General features: G+C 44.4%; 1 protein-coding gene across 1 annotated transcript in view; it reads right to left on the bottom strand.

The window, feature by feature from the left end:
• ETNK1 (ethanolamine kinase 1) overlaps positions 1–8,462 on the bottom strand; it is a 55,283-nt gene extending 46,821 nt beyond the window's left edge. Inside the window, exon 1 of the mRNA XM_070410559.1 lies at positions 8,063–8,462. Within this exon, the coding sequence (XP_070266660.1) occupies positions 8,063–8,218 (156 nt within the window). The 5' untranslated portion in view covers positions 8,219–8,462. The remainder of the gene's footprint in view (positions 1–8,062) is intronic.
• Between the last annotated feature and the right edge of the window lie 3,696 nt (positions 8,463–12,158).

Raw genomic sequence — 12,158 nt, forward strand, 5'->3', positions numbered from 1 at the left:
TGTTCTTTAGTTGAAATTTGTTATATAAAAACTCAACTGCTGTCAACACTTGAGTTAAGATCAAGTTATAAATTACCTTGTTTTTAGAGATGAAACTTATTTTAGTAAAGGTTGCGAATCAGGGGTTTGTTTTTAACGTCCATTTAATGGTTAACCTATTTGGCTATCTATTTAGCACTCTTTCATAGTTTGAAATTCATTTTCCTCTTATTAATATACTAGAGGCCCAGTGCACGAAAATCATGCACAGGGTGGGGGAGGGGGGTCCCTCAGCCCGGCCTGCACCCTCTCCAATCTGGGACCCCTCGGGGGATGTCTGACTGCCGGTTTAGACATCCCTCTCACAATCCGGACCACTGGCTCCTAAACCCCTAGCCTGCCTGCCTGCCTGATCGCACCCTAACAACTCTGCCTGCCTGCCTGATCACCCCTAACCCCTCTGCCTGCCGGCCTTATCAACCCTACCTTGCCCTCCTGCCGGCCTGATCGCCCCTAACTTGCTCCCCTACCAGCCTGATCGCCCCTAACCGCCTCTGCCTTGGCCCCCAGCCTAAGCCACAGTCTGGCCTCCCTATGCAGGAGGCAACCTGGTAGATTAGGGGAAGGCTCCGCCCCTATTACCCAGCTGCTGCTGCTGCCACTGCCAGCCTGAGCCTGGGCCCTTCGCAGCGTTGTGGCTTTGTCCAGAAGGATGTCCGGAAGGTCATCTGGAAGACGTCCACTCTGATTAGCATATAACCCTTTTATTAGTATAGGTATAGTAGTTTACTTAGTAAGTTCTATAATAATTTGTACCAAGGATAGAGAAAGGGAAGACAAACTTGTTTTCAAATATTCATGTGAACCAGTAAATGTGATTGAAAAAATTAAATTAAGAATAAAGTCCCAGGGGGGTGGCTCTGTTGATTAGAGTGTGTCCCATGCACCAAAAAGGTTGTGAGTTCAATTCCTGGACAGGGCACATACCATACCTAAGTTGCAGGTTCAATCTCTAGTCGGGGCATGTATAGGAGGTAAACGATCAATGTTTCCCCCATTGATGTTTCTAACTCTCTCTCCCTGTCCCTTCCACTCTGAGATCAATTATCTATATTAAATATTAATAAAACGGTAATATGCTAATTAGACCAGAAGTCCTTCCTGACAAAGCCAGGCCTGGGCGAAACCGCCCACCCGCGTCCCAGGCACCAGTAGGTGTGGCTGCGGCCCTGGAGAAAAAGCTGCCTACTCGTGGTCCCGGGCGCCAGTGGCTGCAGCCCGGACGAAGCTGCCCTGCCCCCAGTCCCAGTCACCTGTGGCTGCTGGGGCTGCGGCCCAGGCAAAGCCACCCCACCCCGATCCTGGTCCTGGGCGCTTGCGGCTGCAGCCCTGGTGAAGTCTCCCGCCCCGCCCCCCGTCCCGGGCACCTGCAGCTGCGGCCAGGTCAAAGCCGCCCTGCCCCCAGTCCCACTCCCGTCCTGGGCGCCTGTGGCTGCTGCTGCAGCCTGGGCAAAGCCATCCTACCCTTGGTCCTGAGCCGGCCAGAGGGAGGGAAGCCTGGGTCCTGAGGTCCTGTGGCCGGCCGGAGGAGGGAAGCCTGGGTCCTGGGTGCGGCCCAAGGCAGAGGCGGTTAGGAGCGATCAGGCCGGCAGTGGAGCAGTTAGGGACGACCAGGCAGGCAGAGAGAGGTGGTTAGGGGCAATCAGGCAGGCAGGCAGAGGGGTTAGGGGCAATCAGACAGGCAGGCAAGCAAGCAGTTAGGAGTCCAGATTGTGAGAGGCATGTCCCTGTAGGATCGGGCCTAAACTGGCAGTCGGACATCCCCTGAGGGGTTCCAGATTGGAGAGGGTGCAGGCCGGGCTGAGGGCAACCCCCACTGCCATTCACAAATTTCGTGCACCGGGCCTCTAGTGTGTGTGTGTGTGAGTGTGTGTGTGTGTGTGTCTGTATGTATATATACATATATATATAATTATATATATGTTTATATATAACGCATATATATGGGGCAGATTACATGGGAGGATGTCTAAGATATATTATTTTAAAAAGCAAGATACAGAGTAACTTAGTTATGTATACAAAAGGAATATAGTGGTATTTATTGATATTTATCAACATACTTGGATATGTGCTCTGGTAAATACATAATTTGCTATTTTTTAAGAAGTTCAAAGGAAACCTTTCACAAAATTACCTGTGGAGAGAATGACTTGGAGTTGAGGAAGTTACTTTTCATTTTACATTTATCCTTGTATGTGTTTTAAGTCATATATCATTTATATTTTTTAAACAGTATCAACCGGTTTATACAGAATATCAGTCTTTCTAATTTTTCTTCATTATACTCTTCAAAATTTTTTTAAAACCTCATTTAAAATTAAATGTGGCCCAGCCAGCATGACTCAGTGGTTGAGCATCAACCTATGAACCAAGAGGTCACAATTCAATTCCTGATCAGGGCATGCCTGGGTTGTTGTCTTGATCCCCAGTGTCGGGCTTACAGAAGGTAGCCGATCAATGATTATCTCTCATCACTGATGTTGCCATCTGTGTGTGTGTCTCTCTCTCCCTTCCACTCTGAAACCGATAAAAAATATATTTTAAAAAGAATAAAAGAAGGAGGGAACCAAGATGGCGGCATAGGTAAACACCAGAGTTTGCTGCCTCGAACAACCACTTCAAAAATACAACTAAAAGACGGAACGGACATCACCCAGAACCACAGGAAGGCTAGCTGAGGAGAGATTCTTCAACTAGAAGGAAAGAGAACAGCATACCGAGGCTCAGAGGAGGCGCAGTGTGGAAAATACAAAGGTACGGAGGTGCGCGAGCAAAGTGGGCTGGTGGCTGAGGGCGTTGCTGTCGTTTTCAATTGGGAGGGAGTCCCAGGCTCTGAGCTCCAGATCCAGGCGAGTCTCTAGGGACTCAGACTCAAAAGGGAGAAGCGGGATTGTCTGGCATCGGTCGGAACACGAGGGCAGCTGTCTCTCCGAGGTTTGCAGCGGTTGCTGGGATTCTGAGAAGCAGAGCCTCTGGGAAGGGGACTGAGAGCAGCCATAACTGCTCCCTCCGCCCGCCCTGTTGATCCCTGAACCCGTGCGACCCACCCTGCCCAAGCCCTGTGCAGAGCTATTTGCTGGATAGCCTCAGGCAAAGGCTAGATTAGCACCTCTCCAGAGGACAGAAGTTTTCCCACTGCAGACACAGCTGATTCTCACAGCCAGTCGGCCTGGAGGTCAAATCCCTCTAGTATTAACTACAACAATCAAGGCTTAACTACAACAAGACTGTGCACAAAGACCACTAGGGGGTGCACCAAGAAAGCATAAAAAATGCAGAGACAAAGAAACAGGACAAAACTATCAAGGGAGGATATTGAGTTCAGAACCACACTTTTAAGGTCTCTCAAGAACTGTCTAGAAGCCGCCGATAAACTTATTGAGATCTACAAGAAATCTAATGAGACCCTCGATGCTGTGATAAAGAACCAACTAGAAATTAAGCATACACAGACTGAAATAAAGAATATTATACAGACTCCCAACAGCAGACCAGAGGAGCGCAAGAAACAAGTCAAAGATTTGAAATGTGAAGAAGCAAAAAACACCCAACCAGAAAAGCAAAATGAAAAAAGAACCGGAAAATACGAAGATAGTGTAAGGAGCCTCTGGGACAGCTTCAAACGTACCAACATCAGAATTATAGGGGTGCCAGAAGATGAGAGACAGCAAGATATTGAAAACTTATTTGAAGAAATAATGACAGAAAACTTCCCCCACCTCGTGAAAGAAATAGACTTACAGGTCCAGGAAGCGCAGAGAACCCAAACAAAAGGAATCCAAAGAGGACCACACCAAGACACATCATAAATAAAATGCCAAGAGCAAAAGACAAAGAGAGACTCTTAAAAGCAGCAATAGCCCTAACTGGTTTGGCTCAGTGGATAGAGTGTTGGCCTATGGACTAAAGGGTCCCAGGTTCAATTCCAGTCAAGGGCACATGCCTGCGTTGTGGGCTCGATCCCCAGTAGGGGGTGTGCAGGAGGCAGCTGATCAATGATTCTCTGTCATCATTGATGTCTCTCTCTCTCTCTCTCTCTCTCTCTCTTCCTCTCTAAAATAATAATCATAAATAAATAAATAAATAAATAAAATTAAATGTGCCCTAACCAATTCCAGGTCAGGGCACAAGCCAGGGTTTCAGGCTCGATCACTGGCAGGGGGCATGCAGGAGGCAGCCGATCAATGTTGATGTTTCTCTCTCATTGATGTTTCTCTCGGTCTCTCCCTGTTCCTTCTTTAAAAAAAGTCACTGGAAAAATATTCTTAGGTAAGGATTTTTTTTTAAATGCAGCAGAACAGTATATTTTTAAGTGCTTTCATGTAATCTTTACCCGTGAAAATCTGAATGTTCATTTCAAAAACACTATACTACATATTTTCTTCCATTTGTACTGTACATCAGAGTGAGAATTTCAAATAACATATATATTGTTTGTTTTTTTGATTCGGGCATCCACTATACAGTAGTACTCAGTAGTGGTTAATAATTACTGTGAAAGGTAGCATTTATTTCATTCTCACAACCCTGAGGTAGAACATTTGGATCTACTTTATAACTAAGGATACTGAGGCTTAAGAAAGGTAAGTAACTTGACCAAGATAACACATTTATAGTTAAGCAAAAAGCCTGGACTCAAAGCTAGCACTATGTTCAAACCCCTGTTCTTGACCACTGTTATATACTGTCTATTGAAAAATTAAGTTAATACAAGTACTGTATAGCAATTGATCTCATTGAGACTCTATAATAAGAATAAATATCTTAGCTTACAATGCCACATAATAATTAAGGCCTTTCTATCCTAACCAATCTTTCCCATTATCTACTATAGGTACCAAGTTATTAAAAAAAAAAAAAATCACAAGATAGTGAAACAACATTGTCCAACACTGCAGAGAATGACCCAGAGACCAGAATATTCCAAACACTGATTCATCAATTTTTTTAGAAGAAAAATAATTTTAAGTGTCACCTGAGAATTATTCCATTAAGCCTAAAAGATCTCACTTGCTTCTTTATTCTTTTTTCAACAACTATCCAAAGAAATGAAGATAAATGAAACTCCACATCTTCATGTAAGATAGGGAGTTGTTACATAACAAAAGGAAAGCTGAAGTGAATCCCTTTTCTAAAATGTCACAGGTTTAAAAAGTAATGCAAATTTATGTTCAGAACTTTAAGCAGAATCCTTTTTTGGGCCAAAGCTTTTATTTTTAAGAAATTAATTTTACACAGAAATGGCTTCCCTGACTTAATCATAATATACAAACATAAACTTTTCTTAATCAAAAAGCAGTAATTCATAAGATGGGTTCTCATCCCAGATCTGCTATTTACCAACTGCAAGTTCAATTTCAGTAATTATAAAATACATGTTAATAGTCTATATCTAACTCACAGGATTGTATGGAGAATGTATTTGAAAGTGCTTTATAAACAGTAAAATATTATTAAACAGAAAGAACTGCATCTTAAACTGTTCAGCTGGCAGGAGTAAAAAAAAAATATTACTCGAGTAAGTTTCTAAGGTATGTTTAAAGCATATTTTAAATCATTTAAGAATTTTAAAAAAAATCTTTGACAAGAAATGGACTATATATATGACCGATACTGTTTTAATCTATTGAGTACATGATACATACTTCCACTTCTGAAATGTGAGGTATGACTTTTATTTTTTACTTCAAAGGAAATAAAAGCAAATTAAACAATATATATTCCCAATGAGATTTACTAGGGAAATCCTGAAGCATCACAAAAGAATGTGGACGTCAAACCTAAATTGAGAGATAAATAACCAATTCAGTTTGATTCCAGCTTCCGTATCAAAAGCTTTGCTTGCACATGGAGGAAATGTATTTCTTATCATCATCTCTACAACAAAACAAGTGGTAGTATTTACCTTCACTTACAAATAAGTATATTAGAGGTTTGGATTATGAGTCCAAAGGTCTTGCTATATAGATAGAAGGCTCAATCCCAAGTACTTGCCCACAACATAAAAGTTTGACGTCACAACATTTTGTCCCTTTTTTACCTACTTGCTGGTTTTAGGAGAAGGCTGGGAGGAGGGAGAGAGGATAAGGGGAGGGGGAGGGAGGGAGACCCTGGCCCCTGTGGCTCAGTAGGTTGGAGTATCCTCCTGTACACCAAAAGGTCAAGGTTTCAATTCCCAGTCAGGGTACCTACCTAGGTTGCAGATGCTAATCCCTGCAATCCCAGCAACCCTACCAGAGGCAACCAATAAATGTTTCTCACATCAATGTTTCTTTCTCTCTCTCTTTGTGTGTGTCTCTGTCTCCCTCCCTCCCTCCCTTCCTTTCTCTCTCTCTCTCTAATATCTTTTTTTTAATTAAAAGAAACAAATAAAGAGCCTTCCTAAATGACTGTTTGGGGGATTAAATGATAAAAAATATAGATCACCTAACCCAAACCGGCACATGGTACCTCAGGGTGGCTATTATTACTGTTCAACAAACAGAAACTCCAGTCTTCAATGCTTCAAACTTTAAAATCTCTGCTTCAAAAATAACTAGTTTGCCAGCACCAGAGTTTACCAGGAAGCATCATGGCTTGAATTAATATCTGTTTAATTTATAACTGACAGAATATAAATCATTTCAGTAAATATAAAAACCTATATTAAACTACAAATAAGTTAATAAGCAATGAACCAAAAAAGTCTGTGTTTTCAATTAAATATTCCTTAATTAAAGGAAATATATCATTAATTTTAAAATCACACATGAAAATCATTTGGATTCACACTATCCTACATAGTTGGCTAATAAACACCCCCTTATAATTTCAAAATTTTTGTCTAACAATTTTTTTTCCAAAATATATGGATCTTTTATATTTTTTAATCTGCTCAAAAACTCTTCTAGGCAATAAGAACTGAAACTAACACTCAAGAAAGCTTGAGTGTCAGGAAGTGTTCTGGGCCCTTGGGCACTATTCATGTTTTATTCATCTTTGTATAGGTGGCTACTTTAGCAAAGAATCTCAGATACTGTTAAGTCAGTAACACTGTGGAATAAATTAGTCAACAAAACAAGGCAGGTGATTTGGCTACTTCAATGGTCTTTGCTCAGATTTGAAACACACCCCGAATAGCCTAGCCTTTAAAATTACTTTGTGTTGGCAAGGAAAAAGGAGGTTCATTTCGTATTACAGTTCCTGAAACTCCAAAAGTTAAACACAAATTAGTATTCGAAATAAATTCCCATGTACACTAAATCATAACGTTATTAGAAATTACTAGAAAACACCTAAATTAATCATTTATTCCCCCAGTTTTTGTCCATCTCTGAATACAGTGGCTCAAGAAAAAAGGAATATTCACAAGCTACTGATCATTCATTGTTGATGTCACTCAGGCGACTTAAATTAATACCGACCCAAATAAAACAACGTGTGTAGTGCTACCCAAGAATCCAATCTAGTCACGCATGTCCTGGTTATTGCTTTGGGAATCGAGTACTCTCGCCAATCGGAGGATTTGAGACGGTAAAACGGAGGGCGAGGGATCAATGGGAGTGAACCGCCGGGGGAGGGGAGGGGAGGAAAGGAAAAGGAAAAGATCAGAGAGGATTAATTTACAGCATTACTTGCGGGAGGAGAAGAGCAGGTTGCTTGGGCCGCCTGGCGAGGACCCCTTCCTTCCAAGGGGGTGGGAACGGCTCATTTTGCATTGAGAACGGGCGCGGGAGTGGGGGGAGGGGCCGCCATCCACAGGGGTCCCTCAGGGGCGGAAAGGGATGGTCACTTACGCGGCCGCTGCTAGGCCGAGAAAACGTGCCCTCGGGGCTGCTTCCACAGCGATTATGAAGAAGGGGGAGTGACCTTCCCCTGCGTGGCGAGGAAATGCGGGGTCACTCCTCCAAGGGCTCAGGGAAGACGACTTTCCCACCGACACCCCTCCCCCCCGCCCCACGTTATCCGGGAACAGAACGTATTGTGAAAACCCAGGGTCGCGGGGGCTGGGCCCGAGCGAGGGCTGAGGGGTGGGCGTTACCTGCAGGGTCACCTCCTGAGGGTCCCAGTGGGGCCGCAGGTGTTGCAGGAGGCTCAAGGCCCCTTCCCGGCAGCGCTGCTCCTCCTGATCCTGAACCGTGACGTCCAGCTTGGGGACCTCCGGGGAGCCGGACGGGACGTGGATGTAATTGGCCATGGCCCAGGCGACGGCGGAGACGACCACAACGACGACCGCGACGGCGACCACGAGAACGGCGGGCGCCGACAGACTGCTGGATCCTTCCGTCCCGGGGCGCCCTCGCGGGAGGGCTGGGGGCGCTCAGACCGACGGGGGGGCAGTAGGATTACGGCTGGAGGCGACGAGTCGGGCCGCGGGTCTGGACAACAACTGAAGGGAGCCGAGGCGGTTCTCGGGAAAAATTCCTTTCGCCTGCGTCCGACCGCCGGGGCCGCGGAGCATGCCGGGACTGGCCTGACGCTGGCGTCACGCGCGGGGGCGGGGCCTCGGCTGCGTCAGCGCTGAGGCCGGCGCTCCAGCCGCCGACACAATGGGCCCGCCGGCCCCTCGGTCGTGTTGCGTGGCCGCACACGCTGCTTTGCGTGCTGCTGATCTGGAAGTAACGGGGCTCCTGCTCGGAATGAGCCTGAGCCCTGCCAAGACCCCAAAGGCCTGGGAGCTCTAGCTCACCGATTAGGAGAGTCTGGTTGGGGTCTGGGTTTGAGGTGGGGATGAGTTTTTCTGGGAAGCAGGGACAGGTCCTGAAATAATCCCTGGATCAGCCTCTGACTTTGGCCTGAATCTGGGCAAACTGGATTAACGGGGTTGCGTTGACTTGGGAGCTGCTGTGTACTAGGGACCCCATAGCTGGGTTGGCGACTAAATTTCCATGTATACTAAAATCTTGGTCTATGCAAGGACAGCACTTAAAGATTTATTTTTACTTTTAAGGTCAGATGTTTTACCAGAGTGAGAATTATTCAGAGCCAGGAAAAACAGGTTATAGGCCGGAATGAAGATGAAAGGGAAGGAAAGAAAAATAGTTTTGAGGCTCCGCGCTAGACTGGCTATGCGATGCCTGTTAGGGGAATACTGGAAACTGAACAATCCCCAAGTAATTTATGGGGACCTAATTTTCCTTATGATTGATGAAAATGGACTGAGATCTGACCTCTTAATCTATATCTTACCGGTAGCACGTAGGACTTGGTGAATAGGTTTGTTAGAGGTAAATTAAATCACTAACTGGATTCAGCTTAATTAACATTCACAATGTTTAATTACCTCATAAGCATGAGTTGTACTGATCAGAAAAACTTACTTTGTAAATCACAAACAGCTCACTGTCCATAATGGTAAATAGCATAAACTAAAAAGAGGAAAGAGAAAATATAGTCTATATATCTATGTATATAAAAAGCCAGTGACCATAACAGCCATAACGACCATAACCACCAATCGCTATGACACCCACTGTGGCCAGCGAACCTGCCCGATCAGGGGGTGGGGCCGGTGGCCAACCTCACGGCCCCTCCCCTCTGCCAGCCTGCCCCTGCTCGACCCTCTCACCCCAATCAAGAACAGGCCACTGGCCAAACACCCCCTCCTTCCCCTCGCCCCAACCCCACCCCTGATCAGCATGCCCCACCACAATAGGCCCACAGCCCTTCCCCTGGCCAGCCCGCCCCTGATTGCAACCCCCCACCCCAATAGGGGGCAGGGCTGGGAGGCCAACCTCCTGCAGCCCCTCCCCCTGCCCAGCCCCACCCCAGATCGGCCCCCCCACCCCATTAGGGGCAGGGCCCGCCGGCCAACCTCTGACATCTCCTCCTCCTGACAGGCCCAGCCCCAATCGGCCCCAATTGGGGCTGGGCTGGCTGGACTCCACCTGTGCACAAATTCATGCACTGGGCCTCTAGTTATAAATAAAACAACTATTATGTACCTAAGGAAAAAAATTAATAAAAGATAAAATTATATTAATGGAGAAATAAGTCATATTCATAAATAAGATAACATATTTATAATAAAGATCTGTTTTCACTGAACTAATCAATAAGTATATGCAATTAAAATTTCAACAAGGTTTCTCACAGAACTTGTTAAAAATGACATTAAAATTCATACCAAAACTTCAGGTCTAAGAAAAGCTGCTATAATTTTTTTGTGGGCAAGAGAGCCATGAAGAATGAGTTGGGAGAACCCATCCTACCAGGATTTATTATATAACAGTTTAGAAATGGACAAATAAATGAGTAGAACATAACAAAGACTGCAGAAAAAGACCAACACATGTATGAGAACTGAATATGACAAAAATGGCACTAAAAATATAAATGAGCTCTACCCAATTTGGCTCAGTGGATAGAGCAAGCGTCAGCCTGCATACTGAAAGGTCCCGGGTTCAATTCTGGTCAAGGGCATATGCCTGGGTTTTGAGCTCGATCCCCAGTAGGGGGCTTGTAGGAGGCAGCCAATCAATGATTCTCATCATTGATGTTTCCATTTCTCTCTCCCTTTCCCTTCTTCTCTGAAATCAATTAAAAAAATGTTTAATTGTTCTATATATATACATATATATATATATATATATATGTATATATATATATATACTAGAGGCCTGATGCATGAAATTCATGTAAGATTAGGCCTTCCTTCCCCTGGCTGCCGGCACTGGCTTCCCTCTAGCACCCAGGATCCGAGCTTCCCTCACAGCCCAGGCTTCATCCAGAAGGACGTCCAAAAGGACATCTGATCTAATTAGCACACTACACTTTTATTATTATAGATATGGATGAGCCCAGCTGGAATGACCCAGTGATTGAGGGTCGACCTGTGAACCAGGAGGTCAGTTTGCTTCTGGTTTAGGGCACATGCCCGGTTGCAGGCTTGATGCGCAGTGTGGAGCATGCAGGAAACAGCCGATCAATGATTCTCTCATCGTTGTTATTTCTCTCTCTCTCCCTGTCCCTCCCTCTCAGGAATCAATAAAAATATATGCTGGGAGCCAGTCCATCCTTGCTGCTTGACACAGTCGCTGCAGGGAAGAAACATCTGCACAGCATGTTTCAAGGGACTTGGCATATATGGCATACTGTTCTTAATATGTTTGCTCCCCTTCTTGGTGCTATGTGTTTTAACCAAGGTCACCTCTCTGAGAAAGGTTGTTTCCCCAGGTAGGAATTCTCCCCTGAAGTTAGGGAGGGAATAAAGCCCCTTAACTAAGTGCCAGGCGGGTAGTTAATTACTTTAACTACAAACAATCACGCTTAAGCTACATAATCTTTACTCCCTGGAATGGAGATAAGAAACGCCCTAACCTTTGGAATAGAAGTTGATAGGATTAAAATCAACTGGTATAAATACAGATGTAACAAGACAACAGAAGACAGAACCTAGAAACAGAACCTAGCAAGAGAACCTGGTTGAAGAACCTAGAGACAGAACCCAAAGACAGAATCTAGAGTCAGAACCTATCGAGAGAACATGGCAAAAGATCCTGGACAAAACCTTGCTACAGAACTTGGCTGGAGATCCTAACCAGAACTTGGCTGGAGATCCTAGCCAGAACTTCGCTGGAGATCCTGGCTAGAGACCCTGGCTAGGCTGCTGATCAACTGAACGCTGTCTCCATGTCATTCCCTCTTCGCCCACTCCGTCCACACCTTTGGGGACCGCTGGACCTGCTGGGGTTGGACCCCAACAAATATATTTTAAAAAATAAATATATAAAAATATGGGTGAAAAAGAGGTGCTGTAATAAATCATAAATTCATGGCTGGGTGGGTCATGGTGGGTAGTCAAAAGCATTTAAAAGAAACTGCAAAACTCATTATCTGGGGCATTTGAGATCTGGTTTTCTGGCAATCATCAGATTTGGCTCAAATAAACTCATAAAAATTCTCTACAAGTTTGGACATTTCTCACATTGACAAAAATTAGGGAAGGATAGACTAGTCAATAAATGGTACTGGAACAATAGCTCTTCATATGGGAACATTTTTTATTCTTTTATGTGTAAAAATTAATTCTAAAATTTAAAAACCTACATGTGATATACAAAACTTAAAAAATATATAAGGTTTTTTTTTCAATTACAGTTTTCATTCAGTATTACTTTGTATTATTTTCAGATGTA

This window comes from Myotis yumanensis, unplaced genomic scaffold, assembly GCF_028538775.1.
Source record: "Myotis yumanensis isolate MYYU_CA2020_CCGP unplaced genomic scaffold, mMyoYum1.0.hap1 SCAF_3, whole genome shotgun sequence".
Classification (NCBI taxonomy): domain Eukaryota; kingdom Metazoa; phylum Chordata; class Mammalia; order Chiroptera; family Vespertilionidae; genus Myotis; species Myotis yumanensis.